At 48.0% G+C, this 18,210-nt stretch overlaps 1 protein-coding gene across 1 annotated transcript in view; it reads right to left on the bottom strand.

The window, feature by feature from the left end:
- LOC116068545 (NADPH--cytochrome P450 reductase) overlaps positions 1-18,210 on the bottom strand; it is a 47,939-nt gene that overhangs the window by 15,791 nt on the left and 13,938 nt on the right. Inside the window, exon 2 of the mRNA XM_031338225.1 lies at positions 4,785-4,976. Within this exon, the coding sequence (XP_031194085.1) occupies positions 4,785-4,963 (179 nt within the window). The 5' untranslated portion in view covers positions 4,964-4,976. The remainder of the gene's footprint in view (positions 1-4,784; positions 4,977-18,210) is intronic.

The raw sequence follows: 18,210 nt of genomic DNA, 5'->3' as shown, positions 1-18,210 counted from the left end.
CCTGGAACCCACGGGTGACTTAGGTTCAATCCCTGGAGCCCACGGGTGACTCAGGTTCAATCCCTGGAGCCCACGAAGTGAAAGGAAGGCGCTGATTCCTGGGAGCTGTCCTCTGAGCTCTTGTGGATCAGGGTCAGAGTGCATGGCCAAGCCTGGCTTTCTTTCACAGGTGCTGGGGACTCTATCTCTTTAAACTCTTACTTCGGCTCAGTTAGCCACACTTGGCTTAACTTGTTTTCTTTTAATTGGATCTTATGTCGCCCCCCGCAAAAAAAATTCTCTTTTTTCCAGCCACGTGCCATCCCCTACTGTTTTTGATGGTGTCAGAGTCTCTGAAATCTGGGTTTTCCTCAATCCACAGCAGTAACAAGCTATACCCAGTGTTCCGGGGGCTCTCCAAACTCTCTCAGACCCTCCTCAAATCTGCTCAAACCTGTTCTAGCCTGCACGTAATAGCCAAGCCCCTCCTATCCACTCCAGGTATCCTCAGGGGCCCTGTCCTGGACAGTGTCAGGGGACCACGTCCTGGAATGTCCTCTCCAGCTGCTTCCCTCCCCCACCTTCCCAATTACCTGGATGCCAACATTGTGAAATCAGGGTTGGTCATTTTGCTGCTCCCATAGCCCTCTGGTGCCAGGTCCCAACTTGTCTCTTTTAAATGCCCTTCCCACACTCCCTGCCACTCCCCAAATAAGCCTGTCACCCCAGCATTTCCTCTACCTGTGACTATGGACAGCACCATTCATTGCTGCCCAAACCCTGCTCTGCATCTGAAGCTGCAGGTCATGTTGCAACCCTTTCTAAACCCTCCCTCATCTCCAGTCTGAATAGATCCCCACCCTTAGGTTCCCTGACTCTGTACCTTTGACCCCCAGTACAGTGTACCCCAGAGAATCTGTATACAGGGCCGGGCTTGTTCTGTTCCGAGGCTTTGGCACAGATATTTGTGAGTGTGTGCCAAGATTTTCAAAGCACCCCCCCCCATCTCCACGTTCTCCTTGTACCAGAGAGGCCTGGGATATGCCATGCACTCAGTTCACTTGCAGGGCACCGCTCACAACAGGAATTCTGACCAAGAGAGAAGATGGAGGCAAAGTTCAGGGCACTATGCCCTCTCTCAGGCCCAGGAGGGCTTCCTGCCACAGTGATGCTGACCTGGCCCAGGTCAGGGTTACTTCTAGACTCTGGGTGTGGCCTGCAGAAGGTTCCCAGCTGGTGTCTTTACTGGTCACACATGGTCAGGGGCAGCAGGGATAGTGTTCAGGCTCAGAGGCTTGGAAAGCTACATTTAGATCTGTGGGAGGGCCACAGAGGCTTGCACTCCCAGGGAGAGTTATCTGGGTACCCAGGGCACCTCCTGACTTGTTTTGTACCTCTCGGGACTCACAATGCTTGCTGGCCAGACTGTAGCTTGCTTGTTATTTTGGCTTGTATAAATCCATGCCTTTGGGGCCTAGAATGTAACTCAGTTCGAGAGAGCATTTGTCTGGTATGCACAAAGCCCTCCCCACTCTCCCTAGTTTGATGCTGAGCATCACATACTCTGGTGAGGTGGTTCACATCTGTAATACCAGAGGGTAGGTGGAGGTAAGAGGATCAGAATCCAATAAAGCAAGTCAGAGGTTGGCCTGGCTACATAAGACTTGATCTCAAAGATAAATACGATCAGAGCGATGACTTGGTGAGTAAAAATGTCTGCCAATAAGCCTAATGGCCTGAGCTGGATCCCTTCAACACCCATGGTGTGAGAGAACTGTCTCCTGCTCACTGGCCTCTGACTTCACCATGTAGACCATGGCATACATCTATGTGCATATGTACATGTATGTATCTGTATACAACACACCCCACGCCCAATAGTTTCATGCTCCACAGCCTGTAACCCCATATCAAAGCCTTCAAAGAGAGTTCATTTCTAGAAGTCACCAGAAGCCATGATAAGAATGTATGATATGGGGCAAGGGGGATTGTGAGGGGTGGTACACAGATTTAATCCCAGCACTTGGGAGGGGGAGGCAGGCAGAGCTCTGTGAGTTTAAGGCCACTGAGGCCAGCTTGGTCTATAGAGCAAGTTCCAAAACACCCAAATCCTGTCTTGAAAAACCATAAGCAAACAAATGAACAATTTACAAAAGTATAATAGACATGTGGCATGTGCCTTTGATCCCAAAAATGAGACAGACAGGATCATTGTGAGTTTGAGGCCAGCCTGGGCTACACCAGGAGACCCTGTCTTAAAAAAAAAAAAAAAGCAGCAGCAGCAACAACAAAAACCAAAACAACAAAAATATGTGGTCAGTATATTTTAACAAATCTAGTAAACTCACTCACTCTGACATTCACAAAACAAAACAAATGTAAAAATCCAAATCAAGGACCAGCCAACCATATTTGCCTCAGTTTCCCAAGTGCTGCGATTAAAGGCAAACACCACCTTGCCCAGCAACCTTGAATTCTTTATCTTCCTACCTCCATCTCTCCTGTGCTGGGTACAGGTGTGCCATCAAGGCTGGCCGGCTTTTTTTAGACAGGGTCTTGCTGAAGTTGCCTAGGTTGCTCTTGAGCTTGCTCTGTAACTGAGGCTAACACGTGGAAAAGGTTGGGTGGCTCTGCCCCTCATATGCTTTTGTGGGGAGCAGGGAGACCTCCATTTTATAAATGGTGGAACAAGGCCAACTTAGAGGGTGGGCTGGGCTACTGGTCCCTTTATCTCCAGGTGGGGAGACATGGACACAGTGTCCCCACCTGAGGAATGTACCCAGGGCCAGCCCCAGCTGGGGAGGCTGGCTTCCAGCTCACTGTCCTCCCTTAAGCCCAGCAGCTTAGGTGTGGCCCTACCCTCAGGACTGTCTCCTAGTCTCACCCTAAAGACCCCCAGCCTGCTGGAGGAGAGAAACCCATGCCTGTCCAGCCCAGTTCAGAGCTGCCGCAGAGAGGCCCTGCTTTGACAAGGCACACTGAAGTTTCTCATCATCTGCTTCTACAAAGCACATCCCATCACCCTCGCTTCTCAGCTGCTTCTTGCTTTTATAGTCCAGGCTAGACTTCAGGCTAGCCTCAAACTTGCTACATAGCTGAGTGACCCTCAACTCCTGATCCTTCTGCACCTACCTCCCAAGTTCTGGGATTACAGATGTGCTCCAGTCTCTTTACTTTTTATTTAAAAATTACACTTGTGTGTGTGTGTGTGTGTGTGTGTGTGTGTGTGTGTGTGTGTGTGTGAGGGGGGGGTGCCCAAGCAAAATGTACTAGCAGAGGTCAGAGAACAAACTGCAGGAGCCAGTTCTCTCCTTCTACCATGTAGGTCCTAGGAATCAAACTCAGGTTGCCAGGCTTGGTAGCAAGCACCTTTACCCACTGGGCCATTTTCCTGGCCCTACTTTTTATTTCTGAGACAAAGTCTCTGTGAGTTGTACAGGCACGCCTCAGCTTGCCTCAGTCTCCCGAGTGTTGGGATATGCCTGGGCTTCGAGGTTTGGACATCATATTCACCTAACAAGGCCAGAGCTAACGACCCTGAGAATAAATCTTGAAGAAGTGGGGAGGCAGCTCCCGGTCCCACAGCCCTGTTCAGAGCAGAGGGTGGGGGGCAGCTTAGAGGCCAGGACCAGGACACGATTCACCTTTTCTTCAGTAGGACATGTCTTTCCCACAAGCACTGCCCTCTTCTTTTCACCCACAATGCATCCTGACCAGCTGGATTCCAACTGACTCGCCCTTCCTACGTCCAGGCCCCCAGTGTCACCCAACCTGTAGGACAGGTTGCTATACAGAGGGAGGCCCTGGAATGTGTCCTTCGGTCTAGCTCTGCTAGTTTTTAGCCACCTGGACCTGTCACTAACTAAGGGGAGACAGAAGGGGCAGAAGGTGACTACAATGCACAGGAAAGCATTCCATAAATACCTATCCACAAACCACTTCCAACACTCTCTGACACAGGGTTTCTCTGTGTAGCCCTGGCTGTCCTCACACTCACTCTGTAGACCAGGCTGGCTTTGAATTCAGAGATCTGCCTGCCCCTGCTTCCTGAGTGCTGGAATTAAAGGTGTGTACTACCAAGGTCTCAGCTCTCTGTCTGTCTCCCTCCCTCTCCCCCTAACCCTCTCTTAGGTACAGAGTCAGCCCAGGCTGGCACACAGCTAAGGATGACCTTGAACCCCTGATCTTCCTGCCTCCACTTAATTGCTGGGACTGCAGGCCTCAGTTTCTCTCATGTACTGCCATCTCAGTGGTCCTTAGGGTGCTTGGTTCAAACTATACTCTGCCACTAACATATTCAGCAGCACGGGGAACTCAGGCCTGGTGGGTAAATTCACACCATGAACTCATCAAGTGCTCACAGAGAGTGTGGTGCTCAGGGCCACCAAGTAGACCAATAAACAGAAAAGAGAAAATAAGATTCAACATCTCGCCAAGTTGGTCCAGCAAGAAACCATAAACTCAAGGAAGCCAGAGTCTACTTCAGTCACAGTCATAGAACTTGAGAGGGTTTGGCACATAGTGGGCAAAGATCTTAGGAGACATTGGCTCAGTAAATCATTGATGGAGAAGGTAAGACTGAATCCAGTTCTGTTTTGTTTTCCATATGTATATGGGTGGTGTGTGTTTAATTATTAAAGAAGACTCAAAAGCACAGGGTCACACTCCAAACTTAGGCCCCAAATTCCCAGGAAGTTGGCTCCTTACAGCCTGCAGCCCTACCTTGGGGAACAGCGTGGAAGGAAGAGGTGCCAAGAATGCCCAGCAAAAGAGATAACCAAGGGGTCTCTGGGGGTACCACTCACGTCGTTTGGATCTTGCTGAACTCTGGTATCTCTTCTTTCTTCTTTCTAAAGATGAACCAGTAGGTCAGGACCCCCACGATGAGAGAAAACAGAACCATGTCTGTTGTGCTGAATAGAGACACTTCTTCAGCCACTGCCTCGGGCATGGTGGCACTGGTATCTTCGTGAGAGTCCCCCATGTTGGTGGCACAACTGTCAGGAGAGAAGCAGCAGATATCAGTGTGGAGGAGTAGAGTGCCCTTGAGGCTGGCAGAGGTGGCCATCTGAACACTTCAGAGTGAGGGCCACATGGACTGAGCAAGGGAGGTTGCCTCAGTCCAGGCAGCTTCTCTAGGGAAGAGCCAACCTCCAACTACCCTGATGGTGGCAGCTCTGTCAAGGGTAGGATGAACCCCTTAGCCAATGATGAGAATAGCTCTTGGTGTCCCTGAACACCTCTAACTCTGTAGGACACACATAGATCCTTGTGCTCACCATTAAGCACCAAGGAAACCAGGAAGGTTAAACGCACATGGCTGTCTCTTCAAACACACACACACACACACACACACACACACACACACACACACACACACACACGCACACCTATACATATGTGTATATATAACCTGTTTACTGTCCAGAAGGCTAGGAGCAGATGTGTTGAGGGCCTGCTGACCTCTGTGCTATGGTATGGACGGGCCACAGCAGCTCCCCCAGACTCTTAGGTTTATCTCCGTCAATGTACAGCCTATCTTCTGGAGACCGTTATCGCCAGCACTGTTTGCCTTGAGCCTGCTGTCTTAATTAGTCTGTAGAATCTATCTTTATGGAAGAGGTCACTTGTACTTTACAAGAGTTCTGATGTAATTATGCCTTAAGCCTGGCTGTACACATGGGACTGAGTTAATTATCATCAAGAAACTTCTCCCCAAATTATGTTGTGCTTAAATACGCCTAAAAGAAACTGCCTAAAATTTGAACCGAGCTTGCCTACTGAGTGGTATTGAATGTAATCTCCCTCTTGCTTCCCCTGGATCAATACTCTGATGGCTGTGGTGTTTGCAAAGACCCCCACACAAGCCCACAAAAACAAAGACATGGTTAAGACCTCAGTAGAGAGGGAGCTACTTTGCCCCAAAGGCTGGGCTCTTGAGTTGTCTGAATAGGACATGGTCCTGAGTCTTTGCAACTGGCCCTGGAGAGTCTGGCTGATTAGAATGCACTAACCCAAGACCCTGGGCCTCAGGAACAGGTCCAAGTAACAGTGAGTCTTATGGTGAACACACAGCTTGGCACCAGGCACTTGGAAACCCTGAGCTGGTCTGACATCCATAGGTCCTAGTGACACGGGCTAGGCTTCCAGATCTGCAAGCCTGAGTCCCACAATATCCTTGATGCCAAGGCTTCATGGACATTTACCGTTGGTCACAGGTGATTCTCAACTGATGCTGGGGTCAAGTCCTGAGACTTCCATCATAAATTTAAAATGTCGCTGACTTCAAAGTATATTTAAGGTGTTGTGGGACCAAGTATTTGCCTTGCAAGTCTGAGGATCTGGGTTCAAACCCCAGAGCCCATATTTCAAAAAGCAAAGCCGGCTGTGGTTGGAGAGGCGGCTCAGCAGGTTTCGTGCAATGACCTGAATTTCAAGCCTGGGACCCACAGTGGAGGGAGAATAGACTACTGAAAGTTGTCCTCTGACCTACACACATGCTTCAGCACACACACACACACACACACACACACACACACACACACACACACACACGCACGCGCGCGCATATATGTGCGCACACATGCACACACACACACGCGCGCACAGTATTTAATACAACTAATCCAGCAAATACTATAACATCTTGGCTTCATGAGAGGTGCTCGGAACAGTTCCATGGTCTGTTGGACAAAATCATCCCCTGCAAAGCCTATGAGATACTAACTCGCTGACTTTTCACATCATTGTTAAAGCAGGGACCATCTCTGCCTCATACAGGAAGTCATCCATCAGTGCCAAGAGAATGAAATGTCATCCATGTGACCTCTTCCCCACCCCCCAAAAGGAGAAGCCAACTGGAGATGCTGCCCCAGCCTTTCCTGTGCCCCACCCTCCAGGCTTCAGCTCCCACCCTCTCGATATAACAAGCCACCACTGTAAGCAAAAGCAGCTTTCCTCAGCTCTCAGTGCTGTGGAGGCGCTAATCCCAGCGTGGTCTTGGGAGTGCTCAGTGGGCTAGTTAGCACTGACACCTGGCAGGAAGGTCGATCAGGTCAGGGTCACAAGAGCACGAGGTCCAGAACCCCGGGCAGGCTGTCCCTTCTGTTTCCCCATAGTCCCATGACTGAGTGTGCTGCTCCAGTCACAACCCAGTCAGAAATGCCTGAGTCATATCTCAGCAATTCAGGCCAGTTGAGGTGGCTTCCTGTCAGCTTCCATTTGCTGTCACAGCCTCAAGCACTGAGCCAGCCAGCCTCAATCTGGGTTATCTGTCCTTCCAGTCTACAGCCCACTTGAGAGGCAGCTTTCTTCTCAGATTTTAGACAAATGCTTTTCCAACAGCTGGCTCTCATCTCAACTTATCCTTACTCGTCCCTATGGGGTGGTGCTGGGAATAAAACCCAGGGCTTCCCACGTGGTAGAGTCCTAGGCAGGCCCTCCACCATTGAGCAAAAAGCTCCCAGCCTCAGGAAGGGGGTTCTACTGTACTGCTGGCCCAGACTCCTGGCCTTTTATCTTTTTTGATATCTGACACTAAAGGACAAATTTAACTCTCCTGTCCTCAAGAATACTGTATTAAATAATTCAACCACACTATGGATTCAGTACTATGTCTGTCCAACTGTATCTTCGACTCTGATAAGCCCACGCACCTTCTGTCAAACGTTCACAAAATGAGACCAGGAGGCGTTTAGAAGGTGCTTCTAGAAGAGCCTGTCTCACAGAAGGGGGATTGTGGGGAGCCGCAGCTGCCACCCTATATATATTGAACACCTGGTCTCCGGCCAGAGCAGGGAGCATCGAGATAAACAAGCCTTAGCTGGAAAAGCTGTGTGCCTCTAGTTTATGATGCAAGCTGGCATGATTTCCCGCAGCCTATTATGCTTTGCCACATAGCTGATGATGATTGGGACCAGGGAAAGTATTTAACCCACAAGGGCTGGGGGCTGGAGATAGATAGTAAGTAAGATGTAGAGATTAGGAGTAAGTATATAGAGAATAGTGAGTAAGTATGTAGGATAGTAAGTAAGATGTAATAGATAGTATGTAAAGAAAGAATAGTAGTAAGTATGGATAGAGATAGATATAGATATGGATATAGATATAGATAAATATAGATAGAATTAGAGGTAAGATGTAAGATTTAGGAGTAAGTATGTAGAATTAGGGCTGGTGATGGGTTATATAAGATTTAGGGGTAAGTATGTAGAATTGGGGCTGGTAATGGGATAGGAGAGAAGATGTAGATATAGAAGTAAGATGTAAGGATAGATGTAAGATGTAGAATTAGGAATAAGTATGTAACTAATAAGATGTAACTAGTAATAAGTAAGACATAAGAAGAAGATATAGAAGAATATAAAAGAAGCTAGCTAGCTAGAGAAGAAGTAAAAATGAAGGTTCCTGATTAAACTGCATGGAGAAGGGCTTGGTGTTTGCCTCCTTATTTCCGCTGGACGGGTAAGGCGGCCGACAGGGGATAAAACAGACATTCAGAGTCAACTGCAGCCAGCGGGGGTCTGCTCGGGGACAGACATACTCTTATCCCTCTGAGAGCCAGCAGGAGATAACAACTTCTTGTCTCACTAGGTAGCCCGGCTCCCAGCTTTCAAGGGAAGCAGACAGATATTCACAAAGCCAAGTCACAAGGCTGACTGCCCAACTCAAACTGCCCTTCCTTGTGGGCAGTTCCTAAGATAGCAGAGAGTTTGGGCACAGGGGTACTGATGTACCTGTTATCCCCCAAATCACATATAGGCCACTGCAAGGGGCTTCTGACGTATAGGCCACTGTACCTGTTATCCCCCAAACCACGTATAGGCCACTGCAAGGGGCTTCTGACATATAGGCCACTCTCTATACATGTGTCGGGCTTCTGATGGCCAGAGCATTCTCTAGACATGCATCCTTTTGCTTTTTTTTTTTTTTTTTTTTCGAGACAGGGTTTCTCTGTGTAGCCCTGGCTGTCCTGGAACTCACTCCGTAGACCAGGTTGGCCTCAAAGTCAGAAATCCATCTGCCTCTGCCTCCCAAGTGCTGGGATTAAAGGCGTGAGCCACCACCGCCTGGCTCATTTTTACTTTTTAACAATGTAGCCCAGGCTAAATCCAAAGCTGAGATCCTTCCACCTTAGTCTCCTGAATGCTGGGGGTGGGGGTGGGGTTACAGATGTGTGCCACCACATCCAGAGTAACCAAATAGCAAGTGCCAACTTGGCAGTATTCAGAATCACCATGGGAACAAACCTCTGGGCACGGCTGTGAGGAAGCTTCTAGATAAGGTTAGCTGAGGTAGGCGGCACTACTCCATGGGCTGAGTACACCAGGAGAAAGAAGCGGGGTCCCAGCACTCACCCCTCTCCCTTCCTGACAATAGGTAAAGTGTGACCATCTGCCCCAAGCTCCCGTCATGTCCTCCTGTCACAATGTCCCCTTGACCTATGAACCAAAATAAACTGTTTCTTTCCATTGCTTGTCTCAGGTATTCGCCACAGTGATGCATAACATACTTAGCACCTGGCCAACCAGGCTACACAGTAAGAGCCCATCCTAGAGAGGAGAGACAATAACTAGTAACCATGCACAGAGGCACACGTTACCCCAGCAGGCAGCTGCTGAAGGACCTAGAGTTCAAAGTCCTCCTCAGCTACATAATGAGCTCAAGGCCAGCCTGTGCTACATGGGACCCTAACTCAAAAAGCCCAACTTCTTGTTTAACCATTTATCTTTGTCCCTCCTTCATTTCCTCTGCTGGCCAGGAATCTGTGGTCTTGACTCAGAACTCAAGAGAAGTAGCCAGGCTCAGCAGGCCTGCAGACCCACGGAGCCATTTCAACGGGTGTCCACTAGCAGAAACAGCCAATAACCAGGGTGTCCACCTTGCTCTACCGTGTCCTGGAGCTGAGCTGCTGCCCCTTGACTTACTAGGTTGGTGGAACCTGGCCAGCTGGTGGACTCAGGAAGATTAATGTTCAAGCCATAGTATGTGGTTAGCCCTGAAGCAGTAGGTCCCATGTTTGTGAGTCAGCCAACCTCAGACGATCCAGGTGTGATGGCTTCACACCTTCTACTCTAGCAAGGAAGAGGCAGGAGATCGCTGAGTGCAAGGCGGACGGCCTGGTTACTGCGTGGTCTAGGGTCGAGGCTGTCCATACAGCTCAGTAAGCAAAGACAGTCGCCGTCAACCTTAAGAGACCTGAGTTGGATCCCCAGACCTGCACCCTCACATAAGCATACTGGTACACACAAAGGGATCTCTGTTGTTGTTGTTTTGAGAGTCTTCCTTTAGGCTGCTCTGGCCACTCTGGAACTTACCCTGTGGACCAAGCTGGCCTCCAACTCACAGAGACCCATCAGCCTCTGGCTCTCAAGCATTGGGATTAAAAGATGGGGTTTTTGTTTGTTTGGTTAGAGTTTTGTTGTTGCTTATTCGTCTTTTAAGTAACAGAAAGGCTCTCTCTTTCTCCACAAGACTGTTTACAACACTGTAAGCAAGCAAGGTCATCCACCAGAGAGCATTTTTTGCAACTTCTGGTCAGTAAACTGAACTGAGGAAGGACCAGCACTTAAAGGATGAGTCAGTCACTTGCGAAAACCAGCAAAGAGGGGAAGAGGCTAGCAGTTCCTCTGGCTCCATGCAGTGCAGAGCAGGAGTCACTGTTCAATAGCTTACTAGCAGTCCAACTCACAGATACCTAGACCAAGGGAGCTGGTATCCATCTTGAACCTTCAGGGAGGAAAGAGGGTCTGCGCAGGCTCACAAAACTCTGCCTAGGTCTGGAGGCCTCCAGAGGTCGGAAACCTTCAAGGAAACAACTCATACTATGGCATGGTAAACAACTCCCCTGCCAAAGATACTCAGGGAAACTGTCCCCAAGGCAGCTCACAAGGGTGACTGGGAGCCAGCCGAGCCAGGCATCTGAACCCATGTGCTGTTGGTGTGGTGTTGAGTTTTCCTTTGGGGAGGGGGGTCCTTGATGTGCTGTCCATGTTGACTCTTTTGGGTTCTCCTTGGTGGGTGGGCTTTTTTAATCCATTCTTGAGGCTTTTTGAATCTGTCAATTTTATGTCTTTTTGCCATTTTGAGGATCGTTTTAGCCATGACTTACTGAACTTTTTTTTTTTCAGCCTTAACTTTGCTCTTCTGCTTCTGGATTAAGTTCTATTTTTTTTTTAATTTATGTATATGCATATGTACCTGCAATGGATATGTGCCAGGCCAGAAGCTAGCATAGGATTCTCCTGGAGCTGATGTTATAGGCTGATGTGGGTACAAGCCCTCTTCACCAATGAGCCCTCTCTCCAGTCCCCTTCCTGACTTATTCTCTCACAAGCCTCCGATGTTCCCACTTTGAACATAAATCCAGTTTTTCTTTAGTTCAGACTGGAGAGTCCATATAGTTCTATCTTCAAGCCCATTGATGGGATGATATTCAGCCTTCTCTCTGTGCCCCAGTGTTGAGGATGGAAAAAAAACTGTCCTAGCTAGCTTTAATTGTCACCCTGACCTAGCCTACATTCATCTGAGAAGAAAGTCTTCATTAGAGCAGACTGGCCTGTGGGCACATCTGTGGGAAACAATCATGATTGCTAATTGATGTAGGAGAGCCCAGCCCAGCCCACTGTGGGCAGCACCATTCCCTTGGCAGTCAGTACTAGGGTATATGATAAAGCTAGCTAAGCATGAGCAAAGAATCAAGCCAGGAAGCAGTGTTCTTCCACAGTTTCTGCTTCAACTTCCTTCCTGAGTTCTTTCCCTGACTTCTGTCAATGTGGGACAGTGAGGTACAAGGTGAAATGTACTCCATCCTCCCCTAAGCTGTTTTTGTTTAGAGTACTTTAACATAGCAACAGAGGGAATATGGAACAGAACCAAAGGTCTTGTGATGCTAGGCAACTGTCATCCCTAGTCCTTTTTTTCCACTTTATTTTTTCCGAAGGTTTTGTGTAGCTCAGGCTGCCCTCAAACTCAGTATGTAGCCGAGGCTGGCCTCAGGTGCTGGGATTGCACGTGTGCCCTAGCACAGCTGGCTTCCTCTGTTACTTTCATCAGTTCTACAACCTGTTTGGCTTTTGTCTCTATGTTGTTGGTACCTTCTGCTTGCATGTGCCTATCCCTTTTCTCCTTCAAGTTGGCTTTTCCTGGTTCTTGAATATGGTTTTTAAAAATAGTCTGGATTCAACAAACAAACAAACAAGGTCTCAAGTCAGGCATAGTGGTACAACTTTTAATCCCAGAACTTGGGAGAGACAGAGGTAGAGAGATCTCTGATTTTGAGGTCAGTGTGGCCTACACAGCAAGCTCCAAGACAGACAGCCAGGGCTACACAGAGAGACCCTGTCTCAAAATACAAAACAAACAAACAAGTAAAAATAGGATCTCTGGCTGGAGAGATGACTCAGCGGTTAAGAGAACTGACTGCTCTTCCGAAGGTCCTGACTTCAAATCCCAGCAACCACATGGTGGCTCTTATGCCCTCTTCTGGGGTGTCTGAAGACAGCTACAATGTACTTATATATAATAAATAAATAAATCTTTAAAAAAAGAAGAGAAAAAAAACAGAGTTTCATTCAACCAGGGCTGGCCTCAAAGTCACTATAGAGCCGATGACAACCTTGACCTCCCTGGACTCCACATACCAAGGGCTGGGATGACAGTCATGAACAGCCATTGGTGGATCCTGGCTGGTCTGAATATTATGTTTTAAGACCCTGGGTTTTATTTGCTTCTTCTCTTCCAGCAGGACTCTTCTGTCACCTGCTGGGGCTTAGAGGAAGGAAGGTGCCAACTCGTTGCTCTGGTAGAGAGGTCAGTCCCCCCACCAGGCAGAAAGCCCTAGCTTGGAGGATTATGGCTCCTCGGCTGCTCTCCTCGGGTATCTTCTGGCACCCTCGTATTGCCAGGCAGGGGCAGAGGCAGAAATCATGGAGGAATGCTGCTTGCTGGCCTGCTCAGCCGGATTTTTTGTTTTTGTTTTTCGAGACACTCAAAACTCAGAGATCGTCTGCCTCTGCATCCCGAGTACTGGAATTAAAGACATGCATCACCACCACCCAACAGCTCAGCCTGATTTCTTATATCAACACCAATCATTTATCAAAATATCGGATATTTACATTACAGTTCATAGCAGTTGCAAAACTACAATTGTGAAGTAGCAATGAAAATAATGCTATGGTTGGGGGGGTCACCATAACATGGGGAACTGTGTTAAAGGGTCGCACCATTGGCAAGGTGAAGAACCACTGGCTTAGACAAATTTTCAAAGGTTGTGCTTATCACCATCTTACTGAGCGCAAGCACTGCACCGAGAGCATTTAAACCAGGAGGCTGCAGCCATGCAGGTCAGCCCCACACTGTACGGGCTCTCAGTACTCTAGGGCTCTGGGTTCTATGGATTTCCAGAGCAGGAAGGAGCTGAAGAGCTAGCCTGTCCCTCTCAGTGGCAGCTTGAAAGCACGGCAGGGAGAAAGCTTAACTTGACTTCTTTTTTCTTCTTTTTAAAAGATAGGCCATGTAGCCCAGGCTGGCCTTGGGCCTCCACCTTTTGGGTGCTGGCATGATAGGAATGAGGTGTCTGGTTCGTGTGGTACTAGGTAGGAAGCCAGCGCTTCCTGCATGCTTGGCAAGCACTCTATCAACTGTGTGCCCAGCACTGGTATAATAACGATTTTGTGCTGTGTGTCTAGATGGAAGTTATCTGTGAGCAAAGGCTAACTTTAACACAAGCACTGCATGTTACAGTAAGGTAGTTTTTACTGTGAACTTGATTTTCTTTTCTTCCTTTTCAATTTTTTTTTTTTTTAAATTTTATTTCTAAGACAGGTTTCTCTGTGTAGCTCTGGCTGTCCTGGAACTTGCTTTGTAGATCAGGCTGGCCTCGAACTCACTGAGATCCCCCTGCCTCTGCCTCCCCAGTGCTGAGATTAAAATTGTGCATTACCATACCTGGCCTTGATTTTTTTTAACAAGACTAATCTAAAATGACCTGGGAGGATTATACTGCAATAGAGTCAACTAAACTGACCGAACATGGTATAAATTGTAAGTGATGTTAAACTGTTTTACTATAGTTTCTAGATGATCAAGAGTAAACCATGAGGCTGGTGGTGGTGGCACACACCTTTAATCCTAGCATTTGGGAGGCAGAGGCAGGCAGATTTGAGGCCAGCCTGGTCTACGGAGTGAGTTCCAGGACAGACAGGGCTATACAGAGAAACCCTGTCTCGGAAAAAAAAAAAAAAAAAAAAAAAAAAAAGAATAAACCATGAAATGAGATCTCCATTTTATTTAAAAACAAAACAAAACAAACAAAAATCCTGTATTTTCTGAGCTCAAACCATAGTTCCAGCAAAGTTCTTCAGACCTAGACACTAGCACACAGAAAATTCTTTGGATTTGCTAGGATAGGAACCTAGGCCTCCATCAGCTATGCCTTTAGTTGCTCACTGGGAGAGTCTGGGTCCCACATTAGAAAATCCACTTGACCATCCATCCAATCGATGACTTCCACATAATGTCTCTTTGGAAGTGACTGACCGCAGGAAATACATAATGGGCAAATGCCAAGACTACAATCTAGCTTAAGTGTGGTGGTGCACACCACATGGGCAGATTAGAGTTCCAGGACAACCTAGACTACATAGCAAGTTCCAGGCTAGTCAGGGCTGTCAGAAGTTTTTTTGTTTGTTTGTTTTGTTTTGTTTTTTTTGTTTTGTTTTAACTGACAGAACTGGAAGCACAAACTTGTTGGGTTGGCTACATTCGGTGAGAATTCAATAAGGAGCAATTGGCAGTGTTTTGGGGAGGGACGAATGGGAATGCATTAAGATCAGAGGTTTGACAATGGACCAAGGCCAGACCCAGGGCCCCGAGGAAACAGAACTGGGTGAGCAGTAGCCTGATGAGAAGCCTTCTCCAGGAAGGTCAATGTCCACAGTTCCTGTGCCAATTCAGTCTGGCCTTGACTTCAGTGTCCTAGAGAACCCTAGCCAGGTGTACAATGTACCCGGGTGATGGCCTTTCCTCCACTTAACAGGGCTTAATTTGGAAACATCTGACTGACACGTGGCTTGAGGCAATGCTGCTAAAGAGGAAGGTGGCCACTAAAGGCACCAGTGAAAGCATGACTTAGCAGGAAGCCCTCTCTGTGCATGTACAGTTAACGGCTAGGGCCGGTGGTGTGGCTTAGAGTACCTGCCTGGCAAACAGGAGCTCTGGGTTCCCTCCCCACTGCATAAGCCCTACCTGTGATGCATGCCTGAAATACCAGAACTCAGGGTGGGGGCATGGAGGGGAGACAGGAGAATATCTGGGGTCTGAGTCCAACCTGGTCTACATCGTGAATCCCAGGCCAGCCAGGGCTACAAAGAGAGACCCTGTTTAAAAAGAAAACAAAACAAATGGAAAGTGCTCAGTGTGGCCATATGCACTTGTAATCCCAGCACTGTGGAGCAAAGACAGACAAGCCACGGGGCTCCCTGGCCAGCCAGACCACTCAGCAAGTCCCAGGCCTATGAGAGACCCTGTATCAAACAGCATAATGTGGGGGTTAGAGAGATGGCTCAGGGGTTAAATACACCTCCTGTTCTTCCAGAGGACCCAGGTTAGGTTCCCAGCACCCATGTCAAGCAGTTTGCAAATGCCTATAATTCCAGCTCCAGATCTGACTCCTTCTTTTGGCTTCCTTGGGCATTTGAGTGCGCGCGCGCACACACACACACACACACACACACACACACACACACACATACACACACATACACTTAAAAACAGCAGCCCCTAAAACATCCTGTCCTGGGCTCAGAAGCAGGTATCCTGCTCTAACAGACTGTAGAGAAGTAAATGAACAGCCTGTGCTGCCTGCGCTACCTGCCTCCAAAGTGCTAGAATCAGGACTCCTCAGGCCCCACCAAATCTCCACGGACAAAAGAAAGACCTGCTCCTTTCTGGCAAAGGGAAGGAATCCCAGCCTGCAGGCCTTCGTGCCTGACACCCACTCTTTCTGCCAAGTGGCATTCCAACAATGAACGGATCACCCCCTTGAAGTAAAGTCCCCTCCCTCTGGTCAAGAGTTTCAGATTCCAGCCTGCATGAGGGCTCAGTGCATAAAGGTACTCACCAGCAAGTCTGATGAGCAAAGACTCTCAGGGTTCCACATGGTGGAAGTAAAGAACCCACTCCCACAAGCCGTTCTCTAGCCTCACATATAATATTCTCATGGGAAAAAAAAAAGTTGCCGGCGGTGGTGGCCCACACCTTTAATCCCAGCACTCAGTGGGCAGAGGCAGATGGACCCCTGAGTCTGAGGCCAGCCTGGACTACGGAGTGAGTTCCAGGACAGCCAGGGCTACACAGAGAAACCCTGTCTCGAAAAAACCAAAACAAGGTTATAGGTTCAAGAATAAATCTCCAACCAGAATCTCATCCTATGTGGGGTAATTTTCTCTGTAGAATTTACCTCTTCTACACATAATATATACACATGTAGATATACACCCTGACCAAAGGCTGACAAACTTAGTCATATTGTGTCTTGTTTTGCTGCTGTTGTTGTTGTTTTGTGCTTTGAATTTTTGAGACAGGGTCTGACTTTGTAACCCTGGAACTTGCTGCATAGACTAGGCTGGCCTTAAACTCACAGAGATCCACCTACCTCTGCCTCCTGAGTGCTGGGTTAAGGGCATGCATCACCATGCCTAGCTATAGAATCTCCTCCTCTGAAACTGGTGGCTGGTGAGATGGCTCAGTGGGTGAGGGCACTTCCCACTGAGCCTGATGCTCTAAGTCCTATCCCTGGACTGCACAGGGTAGAAGGAGAGAACAGACTCTTAGCTGTACTCACACGCAGGCTGTGGCACAAGCAAACCCACACTCATCTATACACAGAGATAAACAAGATGAGTAAATAAATGTCAACTATAAATAAATAAATACTTGGTGTGTGTGGAAAAGGAGGCACGTACTCTTACAGCTGCACCGTGAGCGCAGCCCTTCACTGAAGACTTCTAGGCACATGTTCTTCACCTGAGACACGCCTGATCTTTTGGCCCGTACCTCTCAAGTGCTGGAACTCATGAGCCATCGTGTCCAGCTCTAAAGTTATTTTCTTATGGAAGAAAATGGGAGAGGGGATTCCCTGTCCCTTGGATGAGGGTAACCTTCTGCTTGGAAGATGTTCCCTACTCGGCCTGGTAGCCTGTTCACTGTGGTATTCCCAGCAGGGCTCACCCCGGACACCTAGACTTTCCATAAAAACAATGGAATACTATGCAGCACTATAAACTACAGCCTCTCTTAAAAAGACTGTCCAAACACATGAAAACAGTATGTCCATCAAATATTCCGTAAGGAGCCACAGAAAACTCAGATTATCTCCCTAGCGCTCATGTCTATAATTCCAGTAACTCCACCTCTGGGGATCGAACACCCTCTCCTGGGTTCTGGGGACAACTACATTCACATGCATGTACCTACACACATAATTTAAAAAAATAAATCTATTTAAAATTTTTTTCTGAAGGCAGCATCCTCGGTGACTCAGGCACTTGCAATAGGCCCCACCACTTAAAATGCCAACATCAGGACACAGATTCCCACACGAGCCACTGGGAGACACAAGCCAGATCCAAATCACAAGCTGTAACTGTCCTGACTACCAATCACAAGCATTAGACCTTATAACAGTTGGCCTAAGGAGACAACTCAGTAGATAAAGTGCTGACTGTACAACATGTAAAAAGCTGAATATGGCCAAGTGTGTCTGCAACCTCAGCACCAGGGGATGGAGGAAGACAAGAAGACGCTAGGGGATAACTGGTCCGCAAGTGTAGCCAATTGATGAGCCAGGTTCAGTGAGGGACCCTGCCTCAAAAAAATAAAGTGGAGAGCTATCAAGGAAGACAGCAGACAGAACCCTCTGCCCCTCCCCCAACAGAACTTTGATGATTAATAAGAAAAAGCCTGATCACAAAGGAAAAATCTTAAGACCGGCATGGTGGTGTGTGGCTTTCATCTCAGCACTAAGAAGGTAGATCTCTGTGAGTTCAAGGCCAGCCTGGTCTACATAGTGAGTTCCAGGACAGCCACAGCTAGAGTGAGAGCCTGTCTCAAAAAGCAAACACAAAGAGAAAACATGAATTTCACAGCAGGGAACATGGCTAGCACTAAACTAGTGAATGGATGATGGATGACGGGGGACTGCCAGGCCCAGTACTGGCCTATCTAACA

This window comes from Mastomys coucha, unplaced genomic scaffold (assembly GCF_008632895.1).
Source record: "Mastomys coucha isolate ucsf_1 unplaced genomic scaffold, UCSF_Mcou_1 pScaffold22, whole genome shotgun sequence".
Lineage (NCBI taxonomy): Eukaryota > Metazoa > Chordata > Mammalia > Rodentia > Muridae > Mastomys > Mastomys coucha.
This window is presented reverse-complemented; position numbering and strand designations above follow the sequence as displayed.